Source organism: Anopheles merus, chromosome 2R (genome assembly GCF_017562075.2).
Source record: "Anopheles merus strain MAF chromosome 2R, AmerM5.1, whole genome shotgun sequence".
Taxonomy (NCBI): Eukaryota; Metazoa; Arthropoda; class Insecta; order Diptera; family Culicidae; genus Anopheles; species Anopheles merus.
Genome location: NC_054082.1, coordinates 21,382,398 through 21,399,917, shown reverse-complemented (window position 1 = coordinate 21,399,917; position 17,520 = coordinate 21,382,398). Strand labels below are relative to the sequence as shown.

General features: G+C 43.6%; 1 protein-coding gene across 4 annotated transcripts in view; it reads right to left on the bottom strand.

Annotated features, from left to right (window-relative positions):
* LOC121589212 (D(2) dopamine receptor) overlaps positions 1-17,260 on the bottom strand; it is a 29,388-nt gene extending 12,128 nt beyond the window's left edge. For 3 of the 4 annotated variants that reach the window (XM_041907943.1, XM_041907945.1, XM_041907946.1), the window contains exons 1-2: positions 15,657-17,260; positions 942-2,348 (exon numbers count right to left, since the gene is read on the bottom strand). In XM_041907943.1, coding sequence (XP_041763877.1) covers positions 942-2,070 — 1,129 coding nt within the window. In that variant the 5' untranslated portion in view covers positions 2,071-2,348; positions 15,657-17,260. The remainder of the gene's footprint in view (positions 1-941; positions 2,349-15,656) is intronic. The other variant, XM_041907944.1, reaches the window with a different exon arrangement.
* Between the last annotated feature and the right edge of the window lie 260 nt (positions 17,261-17,520).

The following is a 17,520-nucleotide window of genomic DNA, read 5'->3' as shown; positions in this document are numbered from 1 at the left end:
GAGCAATAAATAGGGTTTGTTTTGTGTGAAAAGTGAGACGTGCCAAAAACCGGTCGATGTGCTCTAATGATCCTCAGCTTTCGGGGCACGAGCGTAACGAACCGGTTTGGGCGATCTATATCGATTGGATGGATAATATACTCTGCTGGAACTGCTGGGCGTGCTGGTGAGCGTGGGAGGATTTTGGTGAACGAAAAGCAAATTTTGAAAAAAGTTTAAAGTTCAGTGAACCATGCCAAATGGAGCTAATTTGCTTTCAACATTACACGGAGTTTATCACTTCACTCCAAGGCTGTGGGACCCCGTCCTGATACGTTCTATAGCAATATTATTTCCTATATGGCGCAGTGCGACCCTCACTACGGTACTGGCGATCAAAGAATGTTCATCTACTGAAGAGAGGTCAGTTACAAATGTAGTAGAATAAAATAATTATGTTAGTTATTTTACATAAGTACAGGAAGAAAATTAATCCATTGAAGCCATTATTATGTTTTACGGCCATCTATTTGTTGAACTTAAAAGCGAATGAACATCTATCGGTGTAACTACGTAGGTTGATAGTACCAAAGAGTAAAATGAGCTTTTGTTCCAATCCCTCGAATGAAAATGCTCTGCATACATTAGATTTACTTCGAATGGATCCTGGAGTATAATCAACATCGAATGTTTTGAATGTTTTAACTTGAAGTGAATAACAAGACACACCTCAATACGTCTTTAACAGTAAAAACAGTTTGTAAATCTGCTACTTTCATTGTTTTACGCTTAGTAATAACTTATTTATGTGGTTGTTATTAAAGCATAACAAATTAAAACTATGTTAGAAACGAAACATAAAAGTCAAATTAAGGGATGAGTTTTCGCAATACACTTAGTGTCACCTTGAGCTTGAGTAAAAGAAAATGATCAAACGATAAAGCTCCCACTCCAGCACTTACCTAGAAATCCTGGTATGGCACCGAGCGGCATCACGAACAGGCTAACGAGCAGGTCCGCTATCGCGAGCGAGAGCAGAAAGTAGTTGGTCACGTTCTGCAGCTTGCGATCGAGCGCCACCGCCAGACAGACGAGGATGTTGCCGAGCCCGCCGGCAAAGATGAACAGGATGACGAACAGGAAGCTCCACTCGTACCGGCCCTGGGCCGTATCGCCTCCCGCCGGCAGCCCCTCGAGCAGCTGCGTCTGGTTCCAGCCGGCGAGCGCCGCCACGGAATGGTGCTCCGCCCCGTTCAGCCAGGCGGGGCTGACCAGTGCATTCCGCAGCTCGACATTCATCCAGCACTGGATGGGTTCGAGCAGCGATACGCTTACCAGCTCGAACGCGTCACTTTCGAACAGTGATCCCGCGCCCAACGGCGACCCGGACGACACATTGCCACAGACCAGCCGGACGGACTGCACGGGCCCGGGGACCGTCCGGGCGGTCTGTGATGGTTGCGCGGGCGTCGGTCGTTCCGCGTCCAGTAGCGCCTGCGACGCATTCCAACAACCGTCCACCATCAGCCGATCGGTGTCGATCGTGTCCAAGCTGCCGAAGCTGACCTCGGTCAGCTGCAGCAGCAGCTTCGGCAGCTTCACGATCAGCTCCGACACGGGCTGGAACACTTGGCGCGCGATCAGCGTGATGTTGTGTGACGCGGCGGTGCGGCAGCTCGTGCTCGGTAGCTGTTGCCAGCCGTCCGGCGCAACCGGTTCCGGTGCACACTCGTACAGTGCATCGTTCCACCGCACTTCCTCGGTGTGACGATCACCACCAACACCATCACTGCCGGACACTATGGAATGCAGGCCACACTTGAACGTCTGATAGCACTGGGTGGCGGCCCGGTAGAGGCTGCCCGTACTGTTTCCTGTCCGTAGCTCGACCGCACCCACGCTCCCGGGCGCGCCTAGCGGGTGCGATCGTGCACTGTCAGCACTGTCGTCGCCGTCACCATCAAACCGGCACAGCACATCGGGACCCCACAGCAGCGAGGAGGAGCTGTTACTGTAACTGGCGCAGGACACCATGTACCGCCACGCTTTCCAATGATCACACCACCAACCGAAAGACTCTCCATCGTCCATGGTTGACTGGTTCACCCGTCACTGTAAGCGAATTCGTTCTGATGGTGCTGACTTGTTTGTTTGTGTGTGTTTAAACCACGAAATCCTAGTGCGCGCCTAGGGAGCGGGTGAAAGAGAGCTGGCCGGGAATGCCGAGACTTCAGCTCAGCTTAGCGGTGGCTGCCATAATTCCACCGATCCATCGTAGCAAGCGCCCGGCAAAGTGGATGTGCAACCGTACAATCATCAGTAGGAATGAAATCTAACAGCAGCTCGTGTATCTGGGAAGCGGAAGAGACCTGCCAGGAAGAGACCGTATTACACATCAGCAAAAGCCCGGGCCAACTCAGCACACAGTCTAATAAATATTTAAATTGAAATTGCACATGTGGATGGTTCCGGCTGGCTCGTATCGTTCACGCAAAGGACGTGCGAAGGAACCACCGCTATATTCCGCCGTTCGGCCAGAGTTTGGTTAAGGAATTACGAAATATGCGATCATTATGCGCACCGCTAGTGTATGGTATGGCTGTAGCCGCAATGCCCCGGGTTGCCCGTCCCGTCCCGTGTCCCGTGCCAGCCAGTTGTAGCGAATGTTTCGGGCGCTGGGTGTGCATTCATTTTGTGGAACAGTTTGCTGCCGGTGTTAAACACACCTCGTGCCGTACCGAAACGACCGTTTATGAGTTTGGGCGACAGATGCTTCACTCGGGCAGTGAGGCTGATAATTGCCAACCAGTGCTGCCGTCGTCGCTTGTCGCTGTTATGCATGGGTGCAATAAAAGAGGCAATATTGTGTGCAGCATTTGTTAAAATGTGTCGAAATAGCATGTCGAATTCTTGAAGATAATGAAGATACCCCAATTGGATTGGAATATTTGCGTAGCATGTGTGGCATTGCTTCGCGTTACTAGCAATTGGCGTTCATCGACTATGCATACTGAACATTTATTTGTATTTTGAAAATGGACACGTCTACACCTTGCGTGTGTTTTGGAATAAAATTGTACTTGCAGATAGTCTGCCACCGCTCGGCTTTTAAGCTATCAGCCTTTAACTCGTAAAAAAATACAAACCATATAAGTAATTAGATCGATTTTAATCCCATGTTGGGCCAAATTAGGATAATTTAAAGTCGTATGTTGCTTCTTTCATGTGCTTCGTTTTAATCGTTTGACCCCCCCCAATCGCCTCAGTGGGTTAATTGCTTGTTTTATTCTAGCGGAAAAAAAAACTGTGACGAACGTTAAACAAATGTACTTGCGATTTTATTTGTCCCATTCTCTAACATGACGCATGGAGCTAAACATGATTTGAGCCATTCTTATGAGGGAGAAAGTGCAGCTTTTTAAAAAGTGTGATGAGGGTGATAGTAACGGGAATGAAGTTACCGTGTGTTGGTGGAATAAGATCACCGTGTGTAGATCGTACACAAATAATGTTTGATTCTTTTTTAAAATCTTTTAACCATATAGAAAACTTAAGCTATACGGCAAAGCCGTCCCTACTGAATAAAAAAAAACATATAGAAAACCATGTCAATTATGCAACATGTGATCGAGGGTGACAGTTACTCGACTAGGCAAAGCAAACTTGTTATTCATTTTTGGGCGTAAATACTTCTTTTCGCGAATCATTTGCCAGTTTACAGACTTATTGTGCCACACAACCGGATATTCTACAGTTTCGGCTGCGAGAACGACGACGGGAATCGTATCGCTCGGGCCTTTATACGTGTGCCGGACCGCTTAATGAACCTCAGCTCACAGCTTACACAATCTAATTACACCGAATTTCGTCGTGCACAGTCTTGAGAACGTTTTCTGCTCTGTTCTGCACGCCAATGTTTGTGGGCCGGAGAGTTCTTGTAATTTACAGCACATAATTAGATTTCTATCAATCGCTAACAACTGTACTTAGTACACTGCACAGCATTTAATTAGTACGAATCGACACGACATTTTCGTGCCCATTCCTGCGATTGCATAGGCACGATAGGCTCAATTTATTGGCCCAAAACAGCAATCGGTAGCATTCGGTCACATTTTGAACCACCAGCGGCAGCGGCATGTTGTTCCAAATCCGGCATCGGAACGCAATCACGGCGATCAACACCGGGTTGGGCCGTTTACGAGCCTGGATAGCTCGTTTTAGTTCTACCAAAAACCAGTGGCACAGTGTTGGTAGTGGTGGTGGTGCACTGTCCGGTACTTGGGTTAGAAAAACCGCTGGTTAACATTACCGAACACTGGCTTATTCCCTCCCCATCCCCACCTCTCTTCACACTGCACTCGGTCTAGCGCCAACCACCCTATCGGTATGTATGTAAAACGAGCCGGCAAATGGCATTGCACGAGGATCGTGTGTGTGGCTATACGGCTGCTCGAAATCTAAACTTTCCGCGAGTACAAAGTGGTAACATAACCGCAGATTATCTCCAGCGCGATCTGGCAGCAGGTAGTGGCAGGCGGGCCGGCACTGACACAGCAGCATGGTGGCCATCCCTACCTCTGCCCCCCCCCCTCTCCTCTCGTGGTGTAGGTGATGACAGGCAGGCCGGTTCGCCGATTGCATCGCTGAGTGGCTTTCAACCCGGCCTCCGGTGAACGGTGGCATGGTACGGTGGCGCTGGGTGTAGCTGGGGAATGGGTGTGTATGGGTTGTATAATGTGGCGTTTAGATTTCACAGCTGTGGTCTGTGGGCTTCAGGGTCAATGCGGGCGGCACATCATCGCGACAAATCTTTTCCAACCTTTTGCCGCGCACGGCCCCCCCACTGCCAATCGAATGTCAGTTTCATGCACTACTGCCAATAAGGCAACGGAAATGCAACGGAACATTATGTGCCCCGTACACAATCAGGCGCTCATTCAGTTTGGAAAATACCACCACACTGCCAGGGGTATGTGAGGGTGCTCTGTTGTGCAACAGAACAAACCCTAGCGATCGACATTAACACGTGTAAAGCGGGGGTTACAAATTGGGTTAGGGTGTCTGTTCAACAACCACTATCGAATCCGACACACGTTCTCACCAACACGCCACACCCCGGTAGAAAGCTGCACGTTCGAGCTGTGGTTAAATATGAATAAATGGCCACCGGTTAAACATGGCAGTGAACCAGTGCACCGAGCACATTTCAATGGGCAAATGATGCTGGTGTCTGCCGGTTGTGGATTATCCTGCAGTGATAATTAAAAAGTTGGTCCGCAAAAGTGCCATTGTTTCGGCTGGCGTGTTTTTGACCACCGTAATTGAAGGCCAGCAATTTCGCCAATCAGCATTCGTGGTTTTGTGTTTATGGTTGGCGTAATTAGATTGATTCTATTTGTTGGGTGTAATTGATCAAACGATAGTTTAATATTTTATCAAAAGTAGGTTGTGTGAGCTTGCGCTAGCTGGTTAACTTTCGGAATGAATATAGATATGAATATGATGTCGGGGCGGTCCCGTGGTACAGTCGTCAACTCGTACGACTCAATAACATGCTCGTCATGGGTTCAAGCCTAGAATGGACTATCCCCCCGTAGCAAAGATTGACTATCCGGCTGCGTGGTAATGGATAAAGTCTCGAAAGCCTGTATAGGCCGGCATGTCCGCGTAGGACGTTACGCCAAGTAGAAAAAGAATGTATATGATGTATATATCTGGTTGATGTAGCTCACTTATCGTAGTGTGATCAAGCTTTTCAACTCGATTTGACCACATGTCAAATCACATCAAATTTTATGACAATGCAATGAAAGCATATGAAAATATGTTTATCATATCATCATAATCACTTACAAAAAGTTCAAATGATACATTTTATGGCAATTAAATGAAAATCGTCTAAAAATATGTTTATCATATCAATCACTTACGAAAAGTTCTAATTTTATTTTATTTTATTTTATTCTTCTTCTTTGGCACAACAACCGCTGTCGGTCAAGGCCTGCTGGTACCCACTAGTGAAGTGATCTTGGTTTTCAGTGACTTATTGTTACCACAGCAGGAGAGTTAGTCCAACGTATGGGGGCACGGTCTATTCGGGGCTTGAACTCATGACGGGCATGTTGGTATGTCGTACGTTTCTACTTCAATCACCTTTATCAAACCCAATGGGACTACTTTTTGTGAGAAAGACCGCAACAGGCCTTTGTTATTGCAATATTTAAAGGCATTTTACAGCAGAACTACTCGAAGCATGTTTCATCGGAGCTATAAATACATCTTAAATTTCCGATAACAAAAACTACATATTTTGAATAAAATACTACAAATACGATGAAATAAGATTGCATACAATTAAAAAAAAGTACTTAACATAACGCTGCACCTGCGTGATTCATATACAAACAACTTTATCAACTTAATAAAAAGTTAATTTATTTTAATACAAAAAACCACAGCTAAAACTTCGCACACATTTCACAAAGTTGCCATTTCTACCTCCTTACACCCTTGCCCGCAGAAGACAATCACTCTTGGCGGGAAGCAACCCATTTGTTTGCGTATCCTGCAAACTACCCAGTCGCAAACATTATCACCAGCCATCGCCTAAAACGCGCAGCGACAGTGGCAATAAACTCAATAATAACTGCGCATTTCGCTTCCACCCCTTTGGGTAAGGCGACCAGGGCTTTCCAGTGCCCACGAAATGTGTCGATCGCACCACCGATGCTAGTGAAAAGTGACGGCACAGTGGAACGATAATTTTGCGCTCATGATTCAGCGGTAAAGTGTAAAATTGACGGTAAACTCTATAAATAGGTACACTACGCAGCAGAAATCCTATCGGATCGTAGCAAAAAAAAAAAAAAAAAAAACCCGAGGAGCGACTGAATAATGCGCGAGAAATATGAGCCCGTCCCAAGGTGTACGCTAGTTGGACATTGTTTGCATAGCGTCCTCGAGTAGCGTAACTTTTTTTCAATAATTTGTTTGTTTAAAGTTCAAAGATCAGGCTAATGGGTGTGCTGCCTACACGGGGACGAAAAAGAGAGAGAGAGATAGTGTTGAAAAAATAATGTTCACAAATTGGCAAATATCGTCTACTCCCATCACACGGAGCCAAACAACGGTCAAGTGGTTCGTGATGGGTGTCCATTTCAAAGCAGCTTGTGGGCCGGTATACCCAGCCTACCATCAAAGATGTCATCGTGATCAATCAGGTCTCGGAAGTAGCTCTGGCCCGGTTTCGATTAGGCTGAAGCTGTTGCATACTTGATACGCACTTCAACCGCACTCCACTATATACATACTTTATGCTTAAGAATCAAATATCGTCTAGCTTGGTTATGCCGGTGAGTGAATCCCGTCGCACAATAAGCAGGAACACTAAAGTGGATCACTTCTCAATGGCAAATACAACACTTCGTTTCGTATTGATTGGCAATATCGCTGTGGTTTTTCGATTTGCCAAACGTGCAGGAACGCTAACGAACTAGTTGCGAATGGACGATGATGGGCGGAAGGGAAGGAATAGAGCCAAGGTTTTGGTTTCACAATGCCTTCCCGGTGCGGCTATGCAACTACTAACGAAGCCAGTGGACAACGTTTCCTACTTTCATGACCGTCGGAAACTAGAATGTCTTGCTTCGTGTGTTGTATTCACGCTTCAGTGAACGAAATGAAGAACAAAGCAGATGCAAGAATGGATTCTATAAACAGCATGGTTCATTCAATTTTCGATCGGTTCGATGGAAAACTCAGTGGCAAGTTGGAATGGAAATGTGTGTGTTTTTTCTTGTGAACTCGTCCCGAGTGCATTGTTGTCTGGATGGATGTGTTTTTTGCAAGCTAAGATTCGTTTTTTTTGTAAAAGATGCAAAAGCTAAATCTCAAAGTGTTCAGCAACTCAGTTCTCAAATGATGACAAAGAATTATGGACAAACATGTTTTTTTTCTTCTGCTTTTGCAATTTGATTTGCTTTAGGCTTTAGTAGTTCACCGCATTGCTTGTGCGCGGTGAACTGTTGAGAATGGGTGAAATAATTAGATATCGGATCTAGATAACTTATTAAAACATGTTTTGTTTTATGTTTAACTTGGTACTTAGTATTGGAATAATTAAATCCAAAAGTTGTGCACATGTTTTTGATAAATTCTGATATTATCTTATATCTTTAAAGGGTAGTAGGAATGGTATGCTATACTATATACAACGTGTCGAGTACAGCAATGGCATTACAACTATCAGGCCGTAAAACAATGGCATTCTATTGCATCAAGATTCCTAGGATTGAACAAGCTAACAGGGACGACACTGAATAAATGAAATGTTCTGCCAGGCTGCGTATTGTGCTATTACACCTGTAGATGAAATAGCATACAGTTGTATAAACAAAATTATCGTGTTGTGAATATCGTTGCACTAAGTTTGAATTGAGTTTCCAGTGAATCTCAGCTAGACAAAGCTGTGCAGATGCATTAACACTTTAAGCGCCGTGTCATATAAATTCGCATGACGTTTTTGCTCACCGTTCGGCTTTGCATCTGCCGCTCAGTGATTCTCTTGAGAACGAATGAGGTAGGAAAGAGAGAACGAGAACGAAATGTGCTACACCGCTTATCGTAATGAAACAGAAGAGTGATAACAGTCGCACGAGAAATTATCGCTCTCATCGCTCTCTTGCCATGCGCTACGTGCTCACTCAAAAACTGTGACGTCAGGCCGGCGGTCAAAGTGTTAAATCAATTAATTACATGCTATATATACGCTTTTTGAACGACCTTTGTGTTTACTTTTCATTCCATGAATTTTATAGTAATTAACTTTACTTTTGCGAAAAAACATTATATGCTTCATCGATGGAGGAAAACTGTATGTTCGTAGGAAGCAGGCGCTCTAAAGGTGGGGAGCGTGTAAATTGAAACAATAGCTGGCATCGCGAAAGAATTGGTTTAAAATTAACAGTCGTTAAAAATTAACCAGAGACGCTAAAAATTGCTAGAATTTGGCATCGCGAACGCATTGAGTTCATTAGTTAATTTTAACCACTGGTTAAACAAACGACTGTCAAGAGCGTATGCGATACAAATTAACAGTCGTTTAATTATACTGCTCGATTTTTTCCCCGTGTTTGCCTATATGCGATATTGAGTAGTCGTTAACTGTTTTGACGGTCGTTTATTTTAACAGGAATGAACAACAAATGAACTCGGTTAAACCAAAATAAACCTCAAACGACTGTTAAAAAGAGTTCATTTATTCGCGATGCCGGCTAATAATCTATCTCTATCTATCTATCTATATATATATATATATATATATATATATATATATATATATATATATATATATATATATATATATATATATATATATATATATATATATATATATATATATATATATATATATATATATATATATATATATATATATATATATATATATATATATATATATATATATATATATATATAAATCTCGTGTCACGGTGTTTGTTGTGAGCAACCTCCAAAACGGCTGGATCATTTTCAACGAAACTTTGCACACACCTTATGGTGGTATGAGAATAGGTTTTAAGACTAACAACATTTTCAGAAGTTGCACTAAACTTAATTTATTAGCAATTTCCAAACCCCTGCCACGAGCAGTATTGTTGTTGTTGTTATATACAGCGCTTTAACACTCGGTGTTAAGTGCAGTTTACACTGGTGTTAAAACCCCGCAAGCCTATTCGAGCAGTTTGCAAGCTCGCACGAAGCCTCGCAATCGCGATAGCTTTTTAGCTTATCTTAATTTGATTTTCTTTAGATTTTCTTAATTTGACAGCCTTTATACTAATTTGCCACATCAAATGTCAAACTCAAAATAAATTCTCTTTACGTCAAATTTTAAAACCATTTACAATAGCACAAAATTTCAATTTTTTAGTTGAAATCAGATCAAATAACTAATTTAATGGCTAAAATCTACTCCTTCAAGCAGAATGATACGAACATTAGTGTAAGTCGAATTTCGATGTTTTCGGTCAAATTATAGCTAATATTAGAGATACGCGATTGCCTCCAGTCCGCATTACAAGCATATATCAAGGAGTGCCTGTATGTGATATATGGTATATATGGGTCCAATAAACTCCGTGGTAAACCAAAAACTCAGTGGTACCCAAGCGGATGATTGCAGATCTTAATTACCTACTGTTATTACGACCGATAAGAAGAACCGAAGCTTTGAGATAAAATCATAGTAATTATTGTAATCGTTGTTTTTTTGTACTCCTTGGATAGCAAATTCTTCTATTTCTAACTAAAACGAGACATCAATTTTATCCCGTGTGAAACCGGGTAAATCAGCTAGTTTTCTATTAAAATTATGTTGCAACAAGGGTGCCTTCATTTGTCATGGGCAATCTTCTCATCCAATTTAGCCATGCGGTACTGCAACTTACCATCAATAAAACCAAATAAATGGAAACAGGTTCTAGGAAATGGTCAAATTTTCCCACTGGCTTACCCGTTCAGTGTTGCAAGAAATAGCGTAAGACGTGTTTGCTCCCCTCCCCCCGCAACGGCATAAACAAAAATCAGTTTAAATAAGTTCTGCGAAATAGCGTCTGCCTCTCGGGGCTGCCCGCAATAAAGCCATGTCAGCTGGGTAACAGTTCGCATCTGACAGTATCCGCCTGGTTGCTGCAGCAGGACCCTTGTCTCTTGATTAAAATCTCATCAAAACCTTTTTCACTCCGGCTGGCAAGTGGTGGCCATACCCATGAACGCACGGGCAAACAGTAGCACCCGAATCTTCGCTACCTCCTTCCCGCTCACACCCCGTCCACCACGTACTTCTCCCGAGCCTCCTTTCGAAGCTCAAACCTGCCAAATCCGACGTAAGCCATCCTGCGTGTGCCAAGGAGATTAAGCCCGGCCAGCAAACGGAATCCGAAGAGAAAAGCGAAGCTTTCGAACCCGTTGTTGTACCAGCGCAAACAATAATAAAATGCTACAAGCGTGTGATGGCTTTTTTCGGCAAAGCCAAACGCAACAACAACAGCAAAAAAAATCTGCCAGCTCCAGTTAGGTCGACAATCGGACGGATCGGGCTAGGTGGATCCGGCCTGCCGTGGGGCGGACGGCATGGATACAAGTGTATCCTCAAGAATTAATTCTCGAGGAATGTTTTAGAGCAGGTGTGTCAAACTGGCGGCCCGCGGGCCGCATGCGGCCCCCGTCGATTTTGAATGCGGCCCGCATGAATATTTTTAGAATTGCTTAAAGCACTGCAAATCAAAAATCTGTTATTACTATTTGTCGAAGTGTATTCAAATTTTTAGAGAAGAACAGTCATTTTGTTGCTATATTCTTCGAAATTAACATTAATGTACCCATAACATCTAACAAACTTATTCTTCACGTACCTACAGAACAACCGAAACCCTTAAGAAACATTATATCGAATGCAACCTCAGTCGTATTATGTTTCGATTAAATTCTGAATATTAGCATAATTTTGTGCAGAATCCATTGCACATTTTATATGGAAAAACAGATTTGTGTCAACTGTCTAGAAACGAAATAGGAATGAAAATAACTTGATACACACACTTGGAAAATTTACAACAACTAGTGATGGATTGTCAACCTAACAGTTTCGCTCGTTGCCGTCCAAAGCCTATAGAGCCGTCTAGAGTCATTAGGAACCGTTGGAGTCTTCGGTTGTCGCACGGAGCGGCTAGTCTTAAGTCGGAACCATTTCTGACGGTCCTGCCGATCTTAATGCCTCTGACTGCCGAGTAAAGGCTTCAGTCGACTCCGAATTGCTCCGAACAGATCTGTACGGCTGCGAGCTTAGAATGTTAAAATTTTTTATGTTCGATTGGATCCACTTCTGTTTTTTTTTTCTTAACCATGCCACCATAAAAATGTTAGGCTGGAAATAGACGAACCGAGATCGTCGAACCGAGACGAACCGAGAAAATCGCGTATGACTTGAGCTGTCAATTCTGTTATAAAATCTGACAGGTAGGCGAGATAATCGCGGTTCGTGTATCGAACCATCCGAGGTCTGGTGACGATTGAATGTGCTAAGATAATTTTTTTAATCAACTTGCGAATCAAATTATTTAATTCACATAGTTCATGCAAAATAAAATACAAAACTCGTTTGTCGACATGAGTTTTCACACAAATCCACCAGGAAAAGTAAAAATAATCGGTTCTCGCTACCGCGAAAATCTCAGCAATACCAAAGTTAGGTATCTCTGCGAAACAGCAGGCGTGATTAGAGGCGCGGAAGATTTGACAGCTCAATTGTTCTACAACTGTTATAAACAAGGCGCGAATTTCGCGGTACCGCGACGATCCCAGTTCGTCTTTTTCCAGCCTTAATATCTAATGTTTATGACTCATTGAAAGCGATTGTAACCAAGTTGAAATTATTCGCACCCCCATTCTACAATATGAACTAATGTACTTTCCAACCTCCCCAAAAATCAAAACCAAAATGAAATGATTACGCTTAAGATAGAGGAATTTAGATTAAGGATTCAAATAATCTGAATGCCGAAGCCCTGCAATACATAGCTTATTAATAGATTAGCTAACAAAGTCCATTCCTCAATTTGCTAATCATTCAAGACGCTTCAACTGCCAAAAAATATTTGCCGACCTTTGTGGGATCACACACCACGAATCTTCGTCAGATAAAATTATCGTAATTTACCAAAATTTTTCGTATAATACGAGTTTTTGTTATAAGAAATGAATATACCACCACTTGGAACTTGGAAATTTGTGAAAAGTAATGTTTAAACACGTTATATTACAATTTTTCTCTTGATCTGCCAAAAAATTGCAGGACAATATTTTTGTAATTCATCCAGCGATGGATAGCTTGGATTCCTTGAAAAAGATACGCAACAGGCTGCTAGACTTCCCCTACCTCAGTGAAAATGTGTGGTTGAGCGATATTTTCTAACAGACCTGCCGTTTGAGAACGCGACTAATGAAAATTTTGATTTTCCTATTTTAATAATAAGGACAAAAGAAATTGTATGTGACGTTAAAAGTACGTTAAACGTTTTTTTTTAAATAAAAAAGAGCACAATGAAATATAACATCGCAAATTTTTAAATAAGAAACGATTCCAGATTTGAAGCGAGGAGCATACAAAGTCAATTTGTTTAACAATAATGATTTTAAACAGTATAATAATATTGGGGTATATTTTTTATTATCTACTATGCGGCCCGCGAATCACTGAAAATCTGTACTTGCGGCCCTCTGATGAAATGAGTTTGACACAGCTGTTTTAGAGCGTGGCAGGACCGTGAAGGTTTGGATGAAGTGTTTTAGCGGTTCACTTCAGGCGAAAAGGGATCGTTTTGCATGTTTTTAGCAGCGTTATTTACGTGTTTCGCCACGGCCCTGTAAGGGGTTATTGAGTTCTTATGGTTTTGCGCACGCACGCACAAACACAGCCATAGAACAGAGGGACAACGGGCTTGGAGAAGCCCTTTGGGTTAGTATCGCAGGGTTAGCCGGATCTTTCTTTTCCTCTCGTCGGTGGTAAGGTGCAATCAACCGAAGATAAGATCAGTGGGATACGGCGTGATTTAAGCCTATACGGGTATTAGCAAAACCCCGAGCTGGATACGATGGGTCCGTGTGGAGGAGTGAGGAGGAGAGTTTGAGGTACCGGAATGGAAACAATCCGAGCGTCCGACGCTGGGCTTCCGAACCCGCCGGCAGTGTAGACAGAAAAATCATTGTCGGCTATTATCGGGAGCAATAATCAGAGTTAATTGCGTAGAAAATAGGGTTTCACATCTGCCAAAAGTGAATGCGAAATATAAAAAGGGATGAGTGCGAACCTTAGCAACTGTCTGGGCGTGTCAGTGTATGTGTGTGAATATGTGCATGCGTGATCAGTATCTGGACAGGGTGGTTCGCAGACGGCTGCGAAAGAAATGGTCTGCAGGGTTTGAAGTTTAGCTATCGCAAGGCAATGAAAGGGCATTTTTTTGGTTTTTTTTTTGCTAACATCAACTGATACTTGTTGTCTTATTGTTTGACCCATGCCAGCATCCTTACAGAGAGTTTATCAGATGAAAGAAAAAATGCATGAATATGTTAATTAGCCATGCATGTGAAAATGTTCGTTATAAAAGGGTCTGCATTATTACGATATAACAACCGGTTATGTTGTATCAGAGATTTTCAAGAATTCAGGATCAGGGTTCTTCTTCAGAGGATCCTATAATGAAGCCCGCGATGACTTTGTAATGCTTAAAATGAATAGTCTATTTTGTTGTCTTCTATTTTCGAAATGAGATGTAACGGTCGCTACAAATTACGTCAAAATTACCGTCAACAACATTATTTGCGAAGCAATGCTGCCCGTGAAATATCAAATTTGAAGACCCCAGTGTTAGATAAAAGTTTTGGTATTAATTCACCTTTTTCAATATCATGGTTTTGCTGCATAATAAAAATAATTGAAAGGCAATGTAAGAGTACCTCCAAGTTTAAAAAATATTCCTCAAATTATTGTTTTTTTAGCTTTCCAACAGAAATAAAACTCTTTTGTCGTATGCAAAATACCAGCACATTGTAAACAAATGTATCACCAGCTGAACCGGACCAATCACTGTAACCAAACCAAGGTCAAGTCGAACATTGATACCAAATGCGTGAAACCGACCAATTACCAGAGCTAGTCTACTACCACCAAGAAGTGGATGGAGTATGACGGCTGGAATAAAAGTCTTGAGTATTTCACCGGGTTTTCTGCAGAACGGAACACAAAAGCACCCAACAGGAATGGTCCGCAAGCTCTTTAAATCTTATGTTGACATCGAATTGGGGACATCATGATTTTGGATCCTTCCAGTTGTGAAAAAAGCATGTACATATTCGAGAAAGTAGTGCGAAGTGTTTGCGGCATCCTTTTACTTGGTCGAACGCAATGTCCGAGTTGGTGATACTAACCAATGAACAAGCTGATTACTAAAGCCTTCAATTAGTAGGACGATCATTGTACTGATTATAATCAGCAACGATGCTAAAATACAAACAATATTGCACATTTGCTAGAATGGTAATCGATTACCACTTGCTGTAAAACTGCTAGTTGTTTTGTTTGATAATGAAACCCTCAACGCACCAGTACCAACGCCTAACATTGAACATTGAACAACCAGAAGTGCACTTCTGCTGCATTGATGGTATCGTACACACGGCAGCAACCACAACAACAATAATAACAAAAAACTGCATTTACACAGCCTTACACAGCGTGTGTGCCGTTCATACCGAGATAGCCCTGAAGTAGTGCAAAGAGCTCTGGGTGGCAGATGCATTAATCAACACTGCCACACGCCTCCGGCCACCCACACTCATACAGTGCACAGAACGACAGCTGGGTGCTAATCGAGTCACTTGAGCGTATGGGCGGTTGGGCAACTGACCCGTACAAACAACCTGTATCCACAAAACGGGCCTATGCGACGAACGACTAACCCATCTCGGTAGCCAGGTCGTCGATACGATCGGCAGCACCGATAAGTCTGCAATCTGGGCAACGGGCGGGCTATTCTATGTGTGAAAGGCGTTTGTGTGTGTGTGTGTAGAATTAATAGTGCAATGGGAAACATTGCACACCAGAAGGATCCACTTACACTTGCGATCAAACTTTTGTGCGATGGTTGGAGGCGTCTGGTAAAGAAGTACAACCTTCACACTCTTCTCACGTACTCTGGCTATAACACTGTCACACTGTATGAAAGGTATCAGAGCGCCCCCTTAACCGATACAATAGCAACAACGCGCTGCACTCTGCTTGACAGCGTTACTTGTATTTCTCCCGTTTTTTTTTTTTTTTTTTTTTGTTACGAGAGATTTGGGACACTTTCACTATTAATCACACCGTTGCGCAGGTAGCTTTGATTGATCGTATGCACTGCTGCTGCCGCTGCTGCCCTTTTCTGCACACTGCACACGGCGAGCAATCTATTCGTCTGCTTCTTTCACCTAGCTGCGAAACACGTACTTCCGTACCAGTTTGGGGACCGTCGAAGGGACGGTACGGCACATTGAATAGCGAATTTGAGAAACCAATTTACACTCGCCACGAGGCACCACGGCTACACCGACACCGGTAACGATGATCGCACGGCAGAGCGCGCCATCCAGTTGCCTTGCACTTGCCTGCGCAGGATTATTCGCACACGGCGACGGAAAACAGCACCCCGCACACGGGCCACACACGGGTGCACACTGCAGCGGTTGACACTGACTGATGCTGCATTTCATCGACTTCCGGTTGGGTGGACTGACAACCAACAGCTACAATGCACACAGCGCACTCACTTACTTATGCTGCTGAACACATATTGAGCGGTTTCTTCAAAGGATTACCCATCAAAACCTGGGAACCGAGGGAACCAACAGAACTCGGTTGCACCTTGCTCTTTACACACGTACCACACACATATATATACACACACCCGCCTAGACAAGTGCACCCGTACCGTTTGGGGGTGGATAAAATGGGGGGGACGAAGATGTTAGCCGCATTCGAATCACTGTTGACTTGCCGGCGGTTGTCGACGAATCACGCTTCAGCTGCACTTTTGAGAATGTTGCGAAATTGAAAGGATGCAACGAGCGCGCGCGTATGATAGAAAAAGGGAAAATCTCACCGTAACCAAACTTTGCAAATGATTCTCGAATGCACACCACAAACACACATACATGGACCCATACACACACACACACACACACGCGGACGCCGTATGATAAATTCACGACCGGCAGGCAAAGGCCGGATACGTTTCCGAGGGGCTGGTTTGGCCGGGCGGTGCTGTTGCTCCGGTTTTGTGAGGTACGGTCGGCACTAACGAACCGTCGGTGCACCGGGTTTCTGCATCGCTTAGTAGCGGATGCTGACGACGGCGGTAAGGGTGAACAGTTGCCGCAAAGAAACCACGTGGTATGCGATGCAACTTCTGCTCACCATATTTCTACACACTCACACACACACACACACTCCTTCTGACACCACTCTTGGCTCACCGATTTTGATCCGTTGTGTGGAACACTTTTAAGTTGGTTTTGTTTCACAAAATTTGACAAGATTTGCGTTCTGCGATCCACACGGTAGCGGGCTGACACAGCAGACGGGTTCAGCTCTTCCACGTTTGTCACCACCAACAACAACAACGTACATACACTTTGGAGCTTGGCCAGTACGCACGCGTTCGCCACGTCCGAACCGTACGGCGGTAACAGACGGAATGTGAGTGCTGGCGCTCACACAAACGCTCGGTACGCGGTGTGCGCGTCTCTTCGTTCGCTACGGAGTGGCGTTTTGGTGTTCTGTTTGGGTAGGGATGGTCCGACATCGGAACTAGGTTTCCAATAGCAAATTGAAATGGTTGCTTGGGACTTTATCCGTTCCTATTGGATCTTTTATTCATAACATTCCGAATCTTTATCAAATTGGTTTAAGCGTTGCAGTACTTTGTATTTTGTAAAGGAAAA